General features: G+C 36.0%; 3 protein-coding genes across 3 annotated transcripts; 1 reads left to right on the forward strand and 2 right to left on the reverse strand.

Moving 5' to 3' along the window:
- The first annotated feature begins 4,557 nt into the window (after positions 1-4,557).
- On the forward strand, positions 4,558-7,080 carry LOC147868730 (uncharacterized). The gene is made up of 4 exons (XM_087334305.1): positions 4,558-4,717; positions 5,040-5,225; positions 6,621-6,660; positions 6,790-7,080. Exons 1-4 carry the CDS (start codon positions 4,715-4,717, stop codon positions 6,852-6,854), a joined length of 294 nt encoding a protein of 97 aa, XP_087190431.1. The 5' UTR covers positions 4,558-4,714; the 3' UTR covers positions 6,855-7,080.
- Positions 7,081-10,088: 3,008 nt separating this feature from the next.
- LOC147868731 (pentatricopeptide repeat-containing protein At3g09040, mitochondrial-like) lies at positions 10,089-12,365 on the reverse strand. Its single transcript, XM_087339562.1, has one exon. It carries the CDS (start codon positions 12,363-12,365, stop codon positions 10,089-10,091), a length of 2,277 nt encoding a protein of 758 aa, XP_087195688.1.
- Positions 12,366-14,283: 1,918 nt separating this feature from the next.
- On the reverse strand, positions 14,284-20,992 carry LOC147868732 (ABC transporter B family member 25-like). Its single transcript, XM_087322912.1, has 18 exons — positions 20,869-20,992; positions 20,484-20,594; positions 20,072-20,122; positions 19,949-19,984; positions 19,760-19,834; positions 19,539-19,663; positions 19,054-19,153; positions 18,802-18,973; positions 18,320-18,438; positions 18,135-18,245; positions 17,887-18,031; positions 17,663-17,795; positions 16,536-16,614; positions 16,071-16,136; positions 15,881-15,988; positions 15,646-15,756; positions 15,269-15,466; positions 14,284-14,872 (listed from the first exon to the last, which is right to left on the reverse strand). The coding sequence occupies exons 2-18, from the start codon at positions 20,550-20,552 to the stop codon at positions 14,630-14,632; spliced, it is 1,941 nt and encodes a 646-aa protein (XP_087179038.1). The 5' UTR covers positions 20,553-20,594; positions 20,869-20,992; the 3' UTR covers positions 14,284-14,629.
- Positions 20,993-21,387: the final 395 nt, after the last annotated feature.

Raw genomic sequence — 21,387 nt, forward strand, 5'->3', positions numbered from 1 at the left:
CGATGATGATGATGGCGTTAATGACAATGGCATACCACTATACTATGATAATAAAGAGACATTTTGCATTCATTAGAATAAAAAGACGGAAATATTGGAATTCATGTTTCTATCATATATTGGCTGATTTGAAGAATAAGAGTCTCTTAACCCCTTCATTTAGATTATACAATAGAAGATGATGTAGAATAAGAAAAACAAAACAAACTATTTTATAAATAGCCTAGAGGACCACATTGAAAAATGCAAACTCTTTCAAACTTAGAAGTTAGAAAAAAAACTCCCACAATTTTATAAACAAAAGCTCTCTTAATATTATTGCCTTTAAGACTTTTTTACAATAGCTTGGACGTTCTCCATTTCCCCCAACGTAGCATTTGCTATTCTTATAAAAAAAAATATTTTCGACTTCCCAAAACCATTTGCTTTAGCCACTTAAGTTACTACATGGTGTTACATCTTTTTTCTCCCAACTTGTATTATTTATTTGAGTTCAATAAGCATTTACACATTACTTCACTAGACACAAAATTTTCAAATCATGTCTCTATTGGTACAAGTTCTTAGCCTCATGGATCAATAGGTCTGGTGTCTATTAGTGGTGATTCACCTATTAGTGTAGGAGTTGGTTTATTTGTATTGCCAATTGGGCTATTGGTTTGCCCGACATTGCCTTTTAATTTTGGGCAAGGTAGGAGTAATGGGTGTCATCGGCTATAGTTTTGCTAAATCCCACTAGTCTTGGAGTGTTGAACTCAACTATGTTGAAGTTCTCAATTACCTCAAATTGTGCTCGCTTAATGGTGTGATTTTATAATGTTACCTCTCATGTTACGTCCTTTAAAACCTCTTCTAGGTTAAGCTACCAACTTCTTCATTGGAATCGTAAAATTGCTCCTACAATTGATTACAATGTTTGTTGAAGTGGAAGTTTGGCAAGATGGAATGTTGTGTTTTCAACTATTGAGGAGATTGTTGATCACTCTTTAGTGTCATGTTTTCTGCATGACCTCTCATATAAGTGGGTGTCATAAGTGTGTTGCTTATCATCTCTTGAGGACAAGTTATCATTACCTTCATGATTACATTTGGGGATGCAAAGTCATAGTCCTAGCATACTTTTCCTTGAATTTTCTTCTTAAATTACTTTATGCTTCATACCATAGTTTCTATGTCGTCAATGGCATTCAATTGTCATTTGGAAGGTCCTCCTATTTAGATCCAAAATTGTTAATACGTTATAAGTTTCAACTATAAGATTTTCAAGATTGTTACGTTGTGAGCCTAAATACATACACAAATATTGCTTAATTGGCAAGAATGTGTAATGTCTAATATATTGTACAAAAAAGTAACACTTTCACATTGTGTTATAATATATGATGCATTGTATCTAATTGTTTTCTAGAGTGTTTACTTATATTATGATGTGTGTGTTACCTTTGCCTCATGGTTTTAATCCTACGTGTTATTCTCATTTGGATTATTACATCTGAGATTGGGAATTAGTGAAATTATCAAAACATCCAATTTTGCATAGTACATAATAAGGATATACAAATTATTCAAATATAATTTGCAATTTGAGCCTACCTGGATTTCATAAACATGTCAATTACATTCTTAGAGTCAATAAATCACATCTCAATCTTTATTGACATTCTCCATCAACATCATTTCACCATATTTTATTTCCTAATGCACCAATCATTTGGCATGATTAAAATGGTGCCAATGTGGAATTAAATATGGTGAAATGTAGCAAGATGCGAAATGTGTAAGGCATGAATAGACCTTGATGGAGAATGTCCATAAGGAAGTAGATGTCACTTATTGATTACAAATATAAGATTTACTTGGCATATGATAAAAATGGTAAGAAAAAAAGACGAATATGGGTACATTCCAATCATTAAACATATCATATTTGTATAGTATCATCATAACAACAATGATACAAATTACAATGAATAGAACACATACACACATGTATATAAATGTCACGACTCATGATCAGATACGATCTCATCACTGCGAGTCATATCTCATCAAAATATGCCTATAAGAATGTACCTTTATAATACCTTGTAATAAATCATTACATAATATTAGGTTCTATTATACATATAAAGCAAGTTGCCCTTTAGAGTTGAGGAGAGAGAGTCTCTCATGAGATATCATATAGGAAATATCAAACCATGAAATGACTTTAAGGGATGTGATGCCATATATTAATAAGGAATATGAGATTTACATGGTACATGGCATAGAAATGTTGAGATATGCACATGTCATGTGCAGGCACACAACATTCACTATATGTCAAACTTGGGTTTAATGTAAGCTATGGTGTCATCATTATACACGTGGTCTGCATGTTACCTTACAATTCATGTACAATGGCAAATGCTAAGAAAGTGAATGTGTATCCCTCTACATAACTCTTTGTCTTTTCTTTGTTGATAAAGTATGGTATTTCTTCAAGAGATAAACTAGTTATAAAAATTTTGTTGGCTTTCTAGCAATGAAAGATGGATAGAAATGGCAATGCCACTATGTAGTGAGAGAGACAGAGAGATTAATAAATGATGGAAATGAAAGATTAGGATAGAGAACAAACAACAGCCTTATCCTTGGGATATTCGTTTCAAAAGTTTGATCAATGTTCAGATGTTGAGGTCCCTGGGTTTACCCAAATCTTAGGATTAAGTTAAAAACTCAAAATGCTCATACTCGTCCACAAGACTCTACCTTTCAAATATCAAATGGGAGGCTTTTCTTTGATACAAGGGTCTGCTAAAATAGGAAAAGGCATCCCATCCGTAATGCACCACCGTAGTGGATCATTGTGAAAATCCTTACATGGAATTTCAAAAGAAAAAGAAAAGAAATTACGAATTTCAGTCCAAAAAAACAACCATGCCTCCTAGCACCACTCGGCAATCACAACAATCTATTTGCTTTTTTTAATGTTCCGTTAAGCTTATAAACTTATCTTGATGAAAAGAAAAATTCCCTTTGTCCACATCATTCCTTTATGGTCTTTTTTATGGAACCATGCCCACTTTATTAGTTATTGTAAAACAGGGATGTCTTGATCATGTCTTGATAAGTTGATCAGTTGCTACAATTCAAACAGTTGACAAAAACAAAAAGAACATCTCATAACTCGCAATCTAAATCTCTACAGTTGATTTATAATGACAATTACTAAAACTCATATGCAGAAAGGATATAATCTATAAGATTGGATTTCCACAATTAGGATCCATGTTTTGTTTATTATTACTTCTTTAAGGTAGTGGACAAATATCCCTCCCCTCATCATGTCACACATAATGACACAACTTGATGTTTCGATGAATAAAATGTGTGTTTTCACAACAATAAGTTATGTCGTAGCAAGAAGGATCACCGCAAGATGATCTACTTTGATAAAAGTTCCATATGCACACATTACGATGTTCTAGGCTTAAAAGAGCTCAAATAATGTGGCCAAGAACGACGGAGGTGCCAATTTGTTACACAAAAATATTCACAAACTGACAGAAAAAGATAATAAATGCATATATGCTACACATGTGACACCACACAATAAGTGCACAATGACATCATGTGCATATTTAGGGGAAGATAATGGAATATTTTGTCTCATTTGGTAGATATTGTTTGCATATCTGACTTGAATCCATCATTTATCATTCCTTGCACACTAGTAAATGTGTCAACCGTTATAATGTGATCAACTTGTAGCCCAACACATACTACATGTGTGCTATAGTCTCCTAACACCACGTATTGGAGATACACTTCGTTAAGTTATATTGCGTTTACTAAGGCCCTAACGACATTTTGAGCTCCAAAATTAACAATGGAAGTCTTTTATGTTGAAACGGGATAGGATAATTGACAACCAAATGTTGATACAACACCATCCCAAAACATGAGCATACTAATAGTTCAACGTAGGTATTTGTCACGACATTGTTTTGACATACATAACAAATATCCATAACATGTGGGTATAAATGATTGTGTGCGTAACATAATTGTGTTGAGTGCATATGTCATCTCTCTCTCTCTCTCTCTCTCTCACACACACACACACACACATAGTACAGTGTGAAAGAATCCATGTCTTTTCTGACAAATACAACTTTCTAGAATCGGAGCAATTATAAGGCAAAGTGTAATGAAACGACAAAGGATGTGAAATCTTTGAGGTTGAACTTGCACCACCCAAGGTGGAATATACACTATACGTCTAAAAAAGGAACTTATTGTCAAGAAGAAAATATAGAAAACACGAGGAATGGAATTGAGAAGGTGGGAAGAGAAGGGAAGAGAAAGTTATGTTGTACCTTATTGGACGAGAAAGTGCAAGTGTAGTTTTTGACAAGGCATGGGCATGGGCCAATGGCCATGTGGGGTGGAAGTGGGATTATACCCTTCACAAGCACATGGCAAAGGTACAAAAGTTAGTTGTGGAAGGCAAGGAGACACCTTTTTCCTCATCATTTGAGGTAAGTGGATAGTAGAGCGAGGAATTTATATAAATAGAGGGTAGTTCAAAGAAAGTGAATAAGGCAAAGAGCTTATAAATAGAGAGTCTCAAAAGAGGTAGTATTTGTGATAGAGAGAGAGAGAGAGAGAGAGACAAGGGGCTGGGGCGGTTTGCTATAAGGAAGAGGAGAGAAGTTTTTTACCTACAAAGATGGTGAGGTGTTTATTAGATGTTTGTCATTCAATATCAAACAAAACATTCTCAATGTTTGTTGGGTATTCACTAGAATACACCTAAATTTCCAAGAATTACCAATTTTGAGAGAGGAAGGTTGTTTTGGTAAATCTTGAAACTTTAGGTTATTATTTGGCCCAACAAGATGTTCACTATTAGTATTTACTATGTTGCTTTTAGCATGAGATGCGCGTGTGCACGCACGCGTGTGTGTATGTTAGCTTTTCTTATTAAGTTATTACATAGAGAGAGTCTATAAAGAGAACTTAGGAGTGTGTTATGTGCTTACTTTATTTTTCAGGCCATGTATATACGTGTCAAGAGGAAGAAGACAACATATTTTGTGCAGTGCAATCCTTGGGATGACGTGAAGCAAATCAAAGTGAAGCTCCAAACTCTAACTGATAATCTCGTGAGGAACCAACGGTTGATTCTCATGGATTCACACCATGTGCTCGACGACCACAAGACCCTCTCACAACAACATGTAAGTTAATTACCCAGTTCCATAGTCTTCAAGTGCCTCACTTTTAGCACTTTTCCATTGTCCTTGCAAGCTCATCCTCTCTCTTAGGACCCTCCCACAAGTATATTTCTTGCACTTTACTTCTAATCTTGACTTTACGTCTTGAACTCTTTCCACCATGGAATGAGACTAGGAGAACCTCTATCCTAAGTTCTAACTAGAACCCATGATTTCTATCTTATATTAGTGATAAGCCAAGATTTTACTAACATTCATAGTTGGGGTTTAAGTCTCACTATGTATACTAAAATAACCAACCATATGGCCCTAGGGAATGTAGAGGTTGAATGCATGGCTTTCATCTCTTCACCAAGCAACCTTACCAACTAACACACAAAACCTCTCTCTCCCTCTCTGTCTTATGGGCCAAATCTAGTCTTAGAAGACGTTAATATCTCTCTCTAATAAAACAAAAAGAAAAAAAATATCCCTCTCTCTCATTCTCTCTCTAGTGAATTCCCTCATACTTGCACATCCTCTTGCTCTCTCTCATGTGTATGTCTCTATCTCTAAGGAATTTAGGATGATCTTGTGGAGAAAGATGAAAGTTAACACAACACAATCACAATACATGGGTTTGATTCCTTCACACTTGCACATCCTCTCTTTCTCTCTCATACATGTCTATCTTTTGTTTGGCAACTATTAATGTATGTATTTGTTGTCTCTAATGTGTTCATCTCTACCTCTATGCATTCCATGATGATGATGATGATGATGCATGGAGAAGTCGGAAATGTAACACTAACACAATCACAACATTTAGAGTATTTGGATGATGAGGAATAGATTATACAAAACATTTTAGTCGACGACGTTGATGTCCATCTAATTGTAACACACCACAACTGACCCTAAAGGATGTGGATTATGTCACCAAAGATGAGTATATTGATAGAGATTGCTGATATAAAATAAATTTTCATTGATGAAGCTAGGTGTGTAGAGACCATTTGGATGAACACAAGAACGAAGTACAAGGGCAAACCTAAAGATAGGCCCATGTAGTTTTGAATTGTCATGAACAATGCATGTTTTACTACTAATCACAAACAGTGCACAAGTAAGATTAGTTTTGAGGAGAGTTCTAGGCTGCATAAAGCAAATCTTTCTCAAGAACAATTCAAGTGGTCTATTTCTCTTGTTGATCATCTTAACTTTTTTCTTTGGTGTTTTTTAAAAGTGTGTACCTCACATTTTTTAACATGAATGCTTGTTATATTGTTATACATTTTTTAACAAGAATGCTCAATACATTATTTTATATTTTACAAAGAATCAAAAAAAAATTTAAGTCGAATTTGGTAACTTTCTAGTTCCATATTAATGACTTAATCACATGAACCATATGTGTAGGTTGAGAACAATTCGATAATAGCGATGACTCTACGGAAAAGTAAGTTTCTTTAATAAGGAATAGTTGTTCGAAACTTTCATCAACCACTTGTAATATATAATGTATACTTTTGGCTTCCTTCTTTGAATCTAATTCATGTTTTTATTTATTTTTATTCATTTCCCTCAGGTAATGGAGAATGGGAAGAGATTGACATAGATAAAGCCAATGATAATGACTCTGATAGTAACTAGAATTATAAACTCAAAAAGATCCATTACTTTTTTACTTCAATAATAGTAGTGCTAGCTGGGTTGAAAAAGCAATATTTGTAGCTAAATAGTGGATATTTATAGCCAACATGTATCCACAATTAAACATTTGAGTTAGTAGTGTGTACATAACTCTATTTGTAACAATATTTGAAGTGCTATTCGAATATTCGTAGTGATATTTACAGTAATGGGTGATAATTTGAAATGATATTTGCAGTGGTATATGTAAATGATATTCGAATCGTTATGCAGTCAAAAATGCTTATATATGTAATCTTTTCAACTTATACATCTTCTCATCGCCATTTTCTCCGTAAAGAAACAAACCCATATTCCTTGTTAAATGCTTCAATGTCAATACAATCAATTACGATAACCAAAAAACAATCATGGAATTCATAGTGATCATGCATATCATCAATTGATGAAATTGATTTCATCCTAAATGTTTTTAAACTGTTCAAGCTGAGAATAAAACATTTTCTATAATCTAGTTTTACAACTATATGTTTAAAAAATGGCCATCTTAACACTAAATTGTTTTAAGCTTCAAATCAACAACATAGGTATCAAACTGATTTGCAAGCCATTCGGGCATTATTAGGCAAAACCAGCTATAGTTGAGGATTTCTCCTCTTTAGCAAATTTCTTCTCTTTTGAGCTTTTTCAATCCTTGATCTTGCCCTAGATATTGTTCTATCCATTATAATGGTCATGCAGTTTTGTTGAAACCTAGAAATCAATCAAGACTCGAATAATGTTACATAATTGATATAGTCGAAATCATCATATCCATAAGATAAGTCGTTTAAATTACTGGAACTTGTTTGTATATATCCAACATGGAGAGACTATCTTTCACAATGTATCATGTTGTTTTTTAAATAAATTCTTGTAACCTTTCATCCATTTTTGCTAGCTGATTTATGATTCTTCCCTGCCATTGTGGTGTTCTACACTTGGATTGAGAAAATATGATTGCTCCATTGCATCAAAGATCATTTTCATCAAGCAATCTTCGAGCTCCATTAAGGTCTTTTCTTTTTACCACATGCTTTTTATCACTTGCAACAAAGCATTTTGATGGAGAAGATCATTCCGAGGAAACTTTATAGACAACATTTCCTCTGGCATATGGAACAGGGGGATGCTTTATCTGATAAGCTTCCAAAGAACCCAACAAGGATTCTGCAGTGAGACGCAAAGCTCAACTTCGTGATGATTATGATGATACGTTGATATGATTAAATTTCAACATCCCTTTGTTTGTCCTCTGTACACTGATGGGGGATGAATAAATTCTTTGCTAATGCCAATGAAAACAGATGGGTAAAGAAACTTCATGGTTCTCACCATAGCCTCAGCAGAACCCCCAAATTTCAAGTGTCTTAGGAGCCAGAAAATCATATGGGTAGTAATGCCAAAATGGGAAAACACCCAAATAACCTTTAATCAGTCTTCACCTAATGTCCCCAGAGTTTTTGTTATCTCCCTCTGCATGCCCTTGGTCAACCCCAGAAAGAGCAACTAAAATGTGCTATTTGAGCAATTATATGGTCAATTCATCCTGATTTTCTCTCTTTTGTGGTTGAACAATCACACCATCTGGGATATAGCGGAACTCATCGGTTGTAGGAAAATATTTTCGCGCGATAGTATCGTTATATGAGCGTAGGCATAGTAACTTTAGGGTCTAATGAGGCCCAAAATTTCCCATTAGTTTGTGGACCTCATTTTTTACTTCTATACGAGTTTGAAGTTTTTGTAAAGCATTTAATTCAGGACTAAAAGATAGTCGGAGTTATATACATATAACTACACACATCAGGGAACTGATTAAAGCTCAAGACAGACCCATTAGCAGACGTTATGACTAAAAGGAGGCCATGATCAATGTACATGCACATACGAGGTTGAATTTGTATATGTAGTGATAGTTACCTAGACTGTAGACCTACTTGCTTTTGCCAACCTCCCTAAACAAGTATGTGTTTACCTTCTATATGTAAGGAGCATCCAAATGTGGTTGCATGAAAACCCTACCTTTGACCTTAATTTCTTTAATCATGTCTAAACTCGTCATTGGTTATTCTAAATCCTGTCAATGTAGTTTTTTTAAAGAAGTGAAGCTTTTTAATGACCATTATATCTGCAACAAATCAATATACGTAATACATTAAGCATACAAGTGTGTTTAGTCTCTCACATAGTTCACTCCCTAATCTATAGTTGCTACTTGAAATTGTAGTACATACATCCTATCCTCACTGCATTACAAATTATTAACATTGTTTTATTACACCTCATGCGTCAATACTATTTTACAAATGACATTCTTTCATTTCTACTTTAGGAACAAGTAACATTGTTTTGTGTTCATGAATCTAAGCAACAATACATTGTTTCTTAGAATTGTTCAGAGGTTCCAATTTCTCTTATATGATATATGAAGGCAATGCTTTCACATTGTGCTATAGCAAATAATCTCTTAAGAATATTCTTTGGCATTATTGATCATTACTGCATAATCTCTGGTTCCTAGATTGGGAATTAAATTCTTGCACATGGCAATCAACATCTTATTGAGTATTTCTTTTCCATTATTGATCATTAGTATGCAATCTCTCATCGAAAACTTTGTCTTATAAGTGGCAATAGCCAGCATCAAACCAACCCCCTCTGCAATTGATATCTAATGGGTCAATATTGGCCTCTATGGGCACTAAAAAATATCTAATCTAATCTAATTGCATTAGCGAAAAATAATGTATACATCAATAGTTGGCATCACAAATACATATGCCATCCTCAAAAATATGAATATGGTTAGCTGCATTCACTAGAATCCTTCGCTTTTCAATCATCGATATAAGCAAGATGGTTGAGTGGCACTTGTCACAAATCCGCATGTCCTTGGTCACATGTATAGGCCCTTGCCTTCATGTGTATGAATCAACACATATGCCATTGAAAGCTTGTCATTATGCCCACACACCATATTTTCATCTAATACCATTTCTGGCAACCAATGCAGGTACTGGGAATCATCCCTTTGTAATAGTTTTCGATGGATTTCACCTATTTTTGCATATATATGAGTGTGGTTCTTATCATCCAACCCATCAAATGAATGCACATTCCTACTAGGCTCTAGCATCAATCCACCAACCTTGCCCAGATACCATCCGTGCTTTATTCTTTGCTTTCAAACATTTAAATTACGTCTGCCTCTCTTTCCATGTTAGTCGCCATATATATGTTTTGCATTGTGATATAAGCAGTTGCACACTTCTCATCTAACTTTATTGATTCCTTGAATGCCCATCTCCCAAGGTTCACATTCATCCACTTGTAACAATTTCCGAGTATAGCCAAAAGTAGCTGAAGATGGTTCAAAGACTGTACCTCATCAAGCAATTTCACGGCCTTGTCAAAGTGTCCAGCACGGCCAAATAGATCAATCATACAAGTGTAGTGGTCTATCGTTGGCGCTAGGCCATAAATGCTCTGCATTTCATCAAACAGCTTCTGTCCTGCCTCTAGTAGACCTCCATGACTACATGCATTGATCAAAACAAGGAAAGTAACCAAATTTGGGTCTAGGCCTTCTCTTTTCATTTTTGTGTAGAGTTCCAAAACAATTTCAGCTTGACCTATTTGTGCATATCCGGACATAAGTGCGACCCATGATACAACATTCTGAACTGGAAGCTCTTCGAATACTCCCCGTGCTTTGTGTAGCTCTCCACACTTCGCATACATGTCTATCAATGCGGTGCCAAGCACAATCTCTGTATGCAAAAGCCCTTGGCTTTTAACCTCGTCACCTATTTCTTCCCCCATATTTAGCGATCCTACAATGCCACAAGCTTTCAAAACACATGCATATGTTACCGCATCTGGTAAAACACCCTCATTTTGCATGTGTCTGAAGCATTTTAACGCTTCATCTCCAAGCCCTAGGTGGGTATATCCAGCTATTAGGGAAGTCCAAGACAATGCATCTCGCATTGGAAGCCATTCAAATAGTTCTTGTGCTTTCTCTAGTGCACCACATTTGGCATACATTTCGAGCAGTGCATTCCCAAGAGCAACATCTTTCTCCAATAATCCTTGCCTTCGAAGATCGGAACCAATGCTTTCCCCAATCTCAAGAGATCCAGCATTACCACAAGCTTTCAAAATGCACAAATAAGTTACTGAATCTGGACAGATTCCTTCACATTGCATATCTTTAAAACATTTTATGGCTTCATCATGGTACCCATTATCTGAATATCCAACTAAAAGCGAAGTCCATGATGCAGTATCATGTGATGTAAGTCCTCCAAATACCTCTTTTGCTTTCTCAAGTGAACCACACTTGGCATACATGTCTACCAATGCAGTACCAAGCTTGAGATTGCCATACAATAACCCCCTTTTCCGAACCTCACCATATATCTCTTCTCCGATCTCTAGTGATCCAATCATCCCACAAGCCTTCGAAAGGGAAACATAAGTTACCACATTTGGGCATATTTTCTTGTCTTTCATATCTCTGAAACATTTTAGAGCTTCATGACCGAGTCCACACTTGGCATATCCAGTGATTAGGGCATTCCAAGCTGCAATATGATCTACCGGAAGCTCATTAAAAATGCCTCGTGCTTTGTCAAGTGCGCCACATTTCGCATACATATCAATCAATGCATTTCCAATCACTGCATCTTTTCGTAATAATCCTTCTTTTCTAACCCTGGCATCAATATCTTCCCCGACCTTCAGAGACCCAATAATGCCACAAGCCTTCAAAATGCAAATGTAAGTTACCACATCTGGAAAAAGTCCTTCATCTTGCATTTGCTTATAGCATTTCACAGCTTTGTGGCCAAGCCCATGTTCGGTATATCCCGAAATAAGTGCCGTCCAAGATACCACATTTCGCACTGGAATCTTTTCGAATACTTCTTGTGCTTTCTCAAGTGCACCACACCTAGCATACATCCTTATTAACGTATTACCTAACAATACATCTTTCTCCAACAGTCCTCGCTTTCTGACCTCAACATCTATGCCTTCTCCTATCTCTAAGCATCCAATACTACCACAAGCTCTCAAAATAGATAGATACGTTACCGAATTCGGAGAGATTCCTTCCTCTTTCATCTTATTGAAGCATAAAAGGGCTTCTTGACCATATCCATGTTGAGCATATCCAGATATAAGGGCAGTCCAAGAAACAACATCTCGAATCAGAAGTTGCTCAAACACATCTCTTGATTCTTTCAAAGCACCACATTTGGCAAATGTTCTAATTAAGGACGTAGAAACATATACATCCTTAACAAACACGCTGTTATTTCCATGAAAAATATCATCATGGATTCTTCTCAACTCACACAAGTTCTTCTCTCTCCCACATGATTTAATACGGTTTAGAAGCGAAACTCGATCTTTACTGGATTCATCAGTTTCTAGTTTATAAATGGAATTCGAAAAGCCAAGCATTTTTTTCTTGAGGTTAACCCAAGGTGGGGGCCGGTTCGATAAGAATGGCTTGTCTCTGTGTTTCTGCTTGAATTCTTCTGAGGGTTCAGGGTTTCGCTGTAATGGGGTCCAACAGAGAGTTGGCATTTAAAAGGAATAGCTCTCAACATGGGGGCTCTTTCTTAGATGTCGCTACTAATGAAAACAGACAGACAGACAGACAGAGGTGAGTTCTGTAGAAACAAGATATATATAGTGAGCCAGAATAAAATAAGATCTAACACTAGGAAAACACAAAATGCTTCTGCTGTTAAAACACATTATTAGTGTTAAACACATTATTACTCTAAAGCTTTTGTCATCTAACTAAACACATTATTAATATTAAAAAACATTCTACTCTCATGCTCATCTTATCTAACTAAACGCATTATTAGTGTTAACCACATTTCACTCTAAAGCTGTTGTGATCTAACTAAACATATTTTACTGTAAAGCTTTTGTGATCTAACTAAACACATTTTATTGTAAAACTTTTGTGATCTAACTTCAAGAGGAGGGCCAAACAAGACATTTTGTGGCCGCCATGTTAAACCTAGGGTTTATTCATTCATATTTTCATAGAACAGCCTTGCGAGTACCAACGTCCCCCTCCCCTTCTCGTCGTCAAGTGTATGTCCTAATCCCGGCTAATGAGCTTCCCACAACCTTGAGGTCTCAAGCACCGACTACAGCCTTCAAAATTGTATGTCCATTTCCAATTCCTACTTTGGTCCTCGAGGCATCCTGTTTCGCTTCATGGTCAATAATCAAAGGTGATTTGGATAAATTTTCTTGACATTACTACTAAAATGAGTGTGCATTCTCATCCTTGACTTGCAGGTGGTCCGCCATGGCGCTAATGGGTGGTTTTGCCATGGTAGAAAATAATCAAGTAACAGTACTGGTCAATGAAGCTGAACGGGCTACCGAAATTGATCCTGGCGAAGCTCAAAGGTGTTTTCAAATAGCGTTTTGTCAATATCCCTACGTGCAATTCATTTAACAAAACGAAGATGAAAAAACTTCTTAGGAAATTATTGTCTCGTGGCCAGCTATATTGTTGAATGAATGCCATTCATCATTCTTCTTTTAGAGAAACCAAATAAACAGTGTTGCCTCTACGTTACCACATATATAAATCAATTTGATGGGCTAAACATGTTCATAGCTAGTTATGGAGTGCTCATGGATGTGATCAATTGTTTTGACTTAGAAAAAATGTCATAAGAATATAATCATCATTGAATTCTTGGACAAGATGAATTTTGGTAGCCATTTGTATTACACCTATAGAACTTGTGAGATGCAAGAACCGAGACTTCACCATGAATCACATACAAGTCAAATATTCATTCAACATGTAACACTCAAGATTGATTTTTCCTTCAAAGAGGATTTTTATTTGTTTGGCAAAAGATTTTCTCCATGTGGAAGGGCCTCACCAAACGAGTCAAAGATAAATTGAGAATGACAAGTTGGGAAGGCTTGGGAGCCTTCATTTACATATATGGAACAAAAATTGAAACACTATGTTATTTTCAAAGCAAATATGGGATCAAGCCTTCACACATGGCAACAACTTCGTGTTGCACTAGAATAATCTTATATGCAATTCCACATGTTCTACCACTGTGATGCCCATGCTCATAAATTCATAAGAAATACTTCATCAATCATTGTTTTTACATTTGATTTCTTTGCAAAAATTGTTTTGTGCCTACTGTCAAATGGTAAATATTGATCATTGGGTAAATATTGTTTTTAGGCATGTAAAACCCGTAAGAAGCAATACTGAATTTGTAAATATGCAGGTTTTACTCTTACATGCTGAAACATCAAAACCTTCGTGGATAAATGGAACATTTATACTTCAATAGTTGACCATTCTAAACATTACTTTGATCAATCTGATTAACATTAATTTAATGGCTGTACAATGTATACTATGCATGGAGACAGTCATGACACATGACTATCATATTGTGTGTGTCAATATGTACTGTGCATGGAGACAGTCATGACATATGACTATCATATTGTGTGGGTGTGTGGTCTGGGAAAATAGGTTTATAGTCTGCAACAACATTAAAACTCCATGTTGGTTCAAGTATTTCAATTGGTCACAAGCCCGAGGTTTCCATGAGTTCTCCTACAAGCATCATAGCCATGTTTTTTCCTCCTCCCCAAAGAAATTTCAGATCTCTTATCTCAGAGGTTCTATATACATTTTGCTTTTGTGTGCCTTAGCTATTACTCATCTCACCTTCTTCATCAATTTCTCTGGGCTTAGTGTTGCCTGAACCTTGAAGCTGCCTTCTGACAAGAGCAGCATAGATACCATTCCTATTCAGAAGCTCATCATGAGTACCTCTTTCAGCAATACGGCCACCATCAACAACTGCCACAATGTCGGCACTCTTCACAGTAGAAAGTCGATGAGCAATTACAAGCACAGTTCTTCCTTTCATCAAACGATCCATAGCATCCTTAATACAAAAGAGAAATCATAGAAGATTATATTTCAAGATATCACCAAAAGTTAAATAATGGAAAACAAAAATTTGAGTTCTAGGATATTGTTGTTTCTGTCATTAGAAAGGCAACCACGTCCCCTATTAAAATCATAGCGATGTAATTAATGGATGTACATAAATAACAATATTTTTCGATGGTCTTGTTGAATACATTATGGCAATCCTTTAAATTTCTGGTTTTAGTTAAGAGTCACCTAAATGAGCTTTTCTTTTTTTGCATCAATCAGATATAGCAGAATATTAGGATTGTAATAGTATTTGAGTTTCATTGGTCAGTTTGGCCTCTATAGAAAATTAATATAATTATTCTTTCTTTCTTTCGGACAATGGAAAGACTCATGAAGTTACCTGCACCAAAAATTCACTCTCTGCATCTAATGCACTAGTGGCTTCATCTAAAAGCAGAATTCGTGGGTCCATCAGAAGTGCTCTTGCTATTGCTATTCGTTGTTTCTGCCCACCTGACAGCCTGATACCACGTTCCCCAACAAAAGTTTCATATCCTTCACGAAATTTTGTTATAAACTCATGCGCATTCGCCATGACCTGTAATGGTTTTAGTGTATCTGTTAGGTGGCATTATCTTCTTCATGCTGTAAAGTTAGGTGGCATACCTCCAATAGCATTGGCAAACTTATCATTATTATGCCGAAAACCTAGTTTACTACATTGTGGTAGTTTGATGAAAATGTGATAAGGAATCTCTTTTTAGGGAAAGTACTTACAGCTGCTTTCTCTATTTCAGCTGTTGATACTTTCCCTGAGGTCATCCCATAAGAGATATTTTCAGCAATGGAGCAATTGAATAACACAGGTTCTTGGCTGACAATGCTAACCTGTAAACATGTAGAGGATTAAGAGCAATGCATTACAGTTCTCCTATACACATTTCTTGGAAGTCCAATTAACGCATATTTATGACGAACTTTCAAGAACAGCAGACCGACAGAAATAAAATACCTTACAGTGCAGATGCAAATGAGACACTTCAGGAAGTGGTACACCATTCAAAAGTATTCTCCCCTTCTTTGGATCATAAAATCTTTCTAGTAAGTTCGCAATTGTTGTCTGGAACCACATTACCATAAACACTGATGTCACATACACTGACCAAGTTCAATATTATCGGTTGGAAAAGTTGCATACGTACCTTTCCACCTCCACTAGGGCCTACAAGTGCAACTTTTGCTCCAGGATTGAGTTGAAGGGAAACACCCTAGAGAAACCAAGAAACAAATAATGTTACTTTCCTTGGGCCGGCACAGTAGTATGTGAGAAAATGCTGCTTACTGTGCCTTCCTAAAATCTTGATAGAATAGAAATATAGCCCCAAACAAAAATATTTATACAGTCCAACATCCAACAATGAGTGTGAACTAATCAGAAATATATCCATATTAGACAAATCTAGGCAAGTTTGGCGTTGGTGGGAGTGTGGGAAATGGAAGTGTCATGATACACGGAAGCAGGGCGGTCCCTAACTCTAGGAACTTTATCTAGAAATGCCTCTAAAAAAGTATATGAAGAAAGTTTTATTAAAACTTCTCACTATAGATTTTCTGATTTGTCAAAAATGCACATGACCTATTTTGAATGCCATAACTTATGTACGTACCTGAAGCACCCAATCATTTGGACGTGATGGATAGGAAAACCAGACATCGTCCAGCTCCATACCCCCCTCATCTGACTCACTGCAATACAATGAAATTCAAAAGAACTAGGATATCATCATCAAACACTAACATAAAGAACTTTTGCAACTAATCACATTGTTGTTAGAATGAGATTATGTGATAGCTCAAGAACATATAATATTAAGATGTGCATGTGTAGATTCCATATTATGATGCATTGCTTGTTTATCAACATATGGAAGCATGAACACATTAGCCTTCATAATCATCAGTACTAACTGGCAGCTAATAACAATTCTGACATGTACATAATATCATGGAGGTAGAAAGTTTGGCAGCTAATAACAATTCTAAGCAGACCAAGATGACAAGGAGTTAGGAGCTGGTTGTATGCAGAGAAATTAGTTTTTCATCCTCAAGAGTAGCAGATGAAAAATTACAAACATTCTTTTGCTGATAAATTTCATACGCTGAGCTAAAAAGTCATAGCTCCTTAAATATCATTATCTGGATTCTAGAGAATGTATTCTAATGACTCTTTGGCACTCACTGCTAGAAAGTAACTAGTTCTTGCAAAGTTAACCTCTATGGAATTTCTGCCTAAGTATACTTCAACAGCAAGTGCCAACTAAGCATATTGAGCTTTTCATTCACAGACTCTTGTACTGTAGGATATTAAGTAGACTTTCATCATCTGCAATTTCAAATATACCAACATGAAGTCATATGAAGTCTTCTTTCAGACATGTGTATCGTAACTTTTCAGATTCACAGACTCTTGTAGCATCCCATTTTGCATTTCAACTTAAGACTTTCACCATTCATTGTCTCAGATAAATTCATATGAAGTTGTATGCAGGTATTTTTTCAATTGTGCACCTATATTGTTGTGATGTCATAACATCTAAAAATGCATTTGATTTGAAAACATAGAAAGATCGTCCTTTGAAACAGCAGATATTACCATGTTTTATATGCCACAATGCAGCTTCAGACTCACAACAGTTATGCAACAACAAAACGTCGGGATATTAATGTTCTATAGACAACTTTAGAACACCGCGTTGATACTACGTGTACATTGGGCTAATAGATATATTTTTACCCTAAAGGACACTTGTTTCCAGGAGGCGGCATTGTTGAGACACGATCCAGTAGCTGAAAAACACGCTGGCTTGCTCCAACTGCCCTCATGGCTGCTGTGTAAAGACTTGACAGAGTAGAAAAATTTGAACCAACTACGAGTACATGGCATGATGTCAATAAATAGACCAATCTGCAGATTAGTTTAAATGAGATTCCATAACATAAATGTTATAGGATATTAACCTGTCAAGCTGTACAAAATGAATGATGTCAGTGATCCTGTTGTCATGACACCCTTTATTGTCAAATGTGCTCCATACACCACAACTGCACCAATAGAGAGTGTTGAAGCAGCAGACACCGTCCCAGAAAATATACCGACTACAAACTGTTAGACGATCAAATAATTCAAAAATCAGGCAACTTTGGAGCATAACATTCATTATGTTCAACAAGTTCTTGCAAAGGTATTTTTCTGTGGACAGACGCACCGCTTGCTTGATGCCAAGTTTCAGGCTTTCATCCACTTTCTCTCCATATCGGCCACATTCAAAGCTTTCCTTTCCAAAAGATCTCACTGTCCTAATGGCACCAAATGATTCCTGGCAAGACAAGGCCAGATTTAACAACTCGGGAGAAGAGGCCTGGCTCAGTCATGAACTAGAGATGATACTACCTCAGCAATTGATGTGGCTACTGCTGCAGCGGCTTGTGTTTTACTGGAAAGATCACGAAGATAACGACCAAATGCTCGCAAGGCTATGGAGATAGCAGGAACAATCGCTAGTGAGAGTACTGTAAGGTTCCAGAATTCTCAATCAGTCAAGATATACCACACTCAAAAACTTAAATATGTTCATGTAGCACAGGAAAACTAAAACATACCTTTGTATCTAAATTTAGCATAGCTTTAGCGAACAAAATGTATTTAATGCAAGGCATAAAATAATGCAAGGGAAAAGCATTCGTGCTGGCTTCAACATGATCAATGTCACTTCCTTGGTTGATATACAAGTATTTGTAATAATGCAAGTTATACTTGGAAATCATGAATCAGTTCAACGGCCTTAGTCAATTTTGTATGCTTGTATAAATGGAGAATAGTGCTGATATAAAGGATGGAGAATTTTAAAGAAAAGAGCGTGATTTAGTACTCACATGTAAGATGCCAGGATGTGTGAAACATAAAACCAATTCCCAAAAGTGCTGTTCCAATGCTCTGCATAGCATCTGAAAGTTTGACTGTGGCTGCATTTTTTATTATTTGTGTATCTTCCGATAGACGACTAAGTAACTCCCCAGTTCTTGTCACATCAAAAAATGCAATTTCCTGGTTAATTATAAAAGTTATTATAAATACATCATAACCTAGAATCAGAGACGGATAAGACCATTCTATATATAAAATACCTGATTGATGAGATGCTCAAACAAGTCTTTCCTCAATCGTGCTACAACACGCTCACTTGCCGATGTGAACAGGTATGCACGGATAGCTGTCGCTATTGCTCTTTTATCAAAAGAGTTGGGGGGGAAGGAGACATCAATAGTGTAAGTCATGTAGTAAGTTAGTCATTCTTTTGTTGACATGATAAAAGGAAGCAAGCATTTCAACCTAAACAGCATTAAAACCATGATAGTACAGAATGATGTACCAAGTAAGCCTCATCCTAAAAAGGTTAACCAACACCAGTATATGGAAGGAGCAATATATATGTGACCAATTATCAAATAAATGGAAATGGCATTCAGGAAAAGCAGAAGACACCAGGTAATTAGATTGGTGACTATTGTGTGGATACATTTCCTTTGACATTCAGCTGAGATTTACAATTGAGGGCAGTAGTTAGAAAAGTGCGCAGAAATAAGCATGAAGCAATTCTAATAACCCATACCCAATCACAATTATGAGAAAGATCTTCAACACTGTAGCATTGACTTCTTGGAGAGCTTTAGATTGCTCTTGCTTTGCCTCCCTTTCCATATTGACAATATCTATAATGCTACCAGCATACTTTGGCTATCATCATAAAACGAAAATAATACAATCTTAAGGCCATTGATGTGTCAAAGGTACAGATTACAATTGTATGCACTTTCCAGTAGAAACACTTACAAGTAGTATCTTAGATACGGATGTAAAACAAAGTGCAATAGTAGCAAGAATCAGCATGGGAGCTTCTGGTTTTGCCTATTATCACAAAATAAAATTTGTACCCTCTATCAGAGAATAATAATAATAGACATTTGGTTGACATCTATTGTTTACCCAACATTTCTTACCAGTTTCAAGAACATTTCTTACCAGTTTCAAGATCCTGGAAAACCCAACTTTACTTCCCTGTAAACAAATCATGAAACGTCAATAATCTATTATAGTGAAAGAAAAACATCCTGTACTCAATTGATTGATTGAACTAATGCACACCTTATTCCCATCTCCAGTCTCAAGATCTGCTAGGAATCTGTTTTCGGAAGTCTACAAAAAACAAACATTTAGTTATGATTAGCAGCAGAAAAAATATAATTTGAGAAAGAAACACAATCTTGATTCTTCCCATGATTTTGAGTTGAAACAATTCTCACTTATAAAATAAATTTATGATCATATTTTAATAAAACGAAACAGAAATGTGTACATTTTCTACTCCATTCCTAGAATTTTGAGGTGCTCTTTCATGATTTTTCATATTATTTCATGTGTGAAATGAAACCTCTACCAATTCGTGAGGGAAATAAAATCAATAACGCTGCTGTTGTCAGGCTAACTACTACATATATTCGATGACTTATATTAAGGAAATATAATGTAAAATAAGAGGAGAGAACGAAAGCACTACATTGTCTGAGAGGAAGTCTTGGCGCAACAATGGAGTGGATGCATTGATTCCACGCTTTAGTTTTGGCATCTCGATCTTCTGTGATTCTTTGTTACTTCAGTTCCTTCTGTTCTTTGAGTTTCTTTTCCAATCTGATGCTTCAGCTACAGCAAAGGAAACACATAAATTCATGAATATGGGAAGGATGATGACAGCGATTATCTCTAGTTCATTTTAATCGGCTACTTCCAAAGAAATTATGAAGAAGACAATGATGCAGGCGATGAGAACATCACAACAGAGAGAAAAATGGCATCTTTTGCTGAGTAAACGTATATCCTTCGACTTTACTAAAGCTTTTCAAAATAGTTGATAAATAAGAGGACAGGGAAACAAAGTATGGTACCTCCTGTGGTTGAGACAGAGAACGCTAAATTTTGAACTTGATGATGAAGAAGAGGAGGCAAGGGTAACTTTTGCTCACTTTGAACTTGATGGCTAATCGATGGGTGAAGAAGAAGAAGAAGCTATGGTACCTTCTGATGTAGAGACAGACGATATGTTTTGTTCGCTTTGAACTTGATAGGTACTCGAGGGTGAAGAAGAAGAAGAAGAAGAAGCTATGGTACCTTCTGATGTAGAGACAGACGATCGTTAATTCCTGTGTATATTCAAATATATGTGTCTGTTTCCGATCCTGCAGATGAAGAAGAAGGAAAGAAGAGACAGTGATGATAAAGAAGAAGGAAGAGAAAATGAAGAAGAAGAAGAAGAAGAAGAAGAAGCCATGGGAGCTCTGTCTGTGCCACAAAAGGATACTGCCAAATCTCAGACGGAATTTTTAAAAACAATTTAAAATAATAGCCATAATAATTAGCAATAAAACAATTTTCGGTTTCCATGTTTGGGAAATTTACAAAAGTAG

The sequence above is a fragment of the Azolla caroliniana genome, unplaced genomic scaffold, assembly GCF_043228905.1.
Source record: "Azolla caroliniana isolate FFs.n. ecotype wild unplaced genomic scaffold, voAzoCaro1.0.p SCAF_1, whole genome shotgun sequence".
In the NCBI taxonomy this organism is placed as follows: domain Eukaryota; kingdom Viridiplantae; phylum Streptophyta; class Polypodiopsida; order Salviniales; family Salviniaceae; genus Azolla; species Azolla caroliniana.

What these genes read in the sequence shown, in the direction of transcription:
- LOC147868732 (XM_087322912.1), bottom strand. Translation starts at nt 20,552, where the DNA reads ATGCCAAAACTAAAGCGTGGAATCAATGCATCCACTCCATTGTTGCGC. An exon ending in TTTCCAGGATCTTGAAACTG is followed by an intron (nt 19,835 to 19,948) that starts GTAAGAAATGTT and finishes TTGTGATAATAG; the next exon opens with GCAAAACCAGAAGCTCCCAT. An exon ending in GGAAACAAGTGTCCTTTAGG is followed by an intron (nt 16,615 to 17,662) that starts GTAAAAATATAT and finishes ATTGTATTGCAG; the next exon opens with TGAGTCAGATGAGGGGGGTA.
- LOC147868730 (XM_087334305.1), top strand. An exon ending in AGACCCTCTCACAACAACAT is followed by an intron (nt 5,226 to 6,620) that starts GTAAGTTAATTA and finishes CCATATGTGTAG; the next exon opens with GTTGAGAACAATTCGATAAT. An exon ending in AGCGATGACTCTACGGAAAA is followed by an intron (nt 6,661 to 6,789) that starts GTAAGTTTCTTT and finishes CATTTCCCTCAG; the next exon opens with GTAATGGAGAATGGGAAGAG.
- LOC147868731 (XM_087339562.1), bottom strand. Translation starts at nt 12,365, where the DNA reads ATGCTTGGCTTTTCGAATTCCATTTATAAACTAGAAACTGATGAATCC.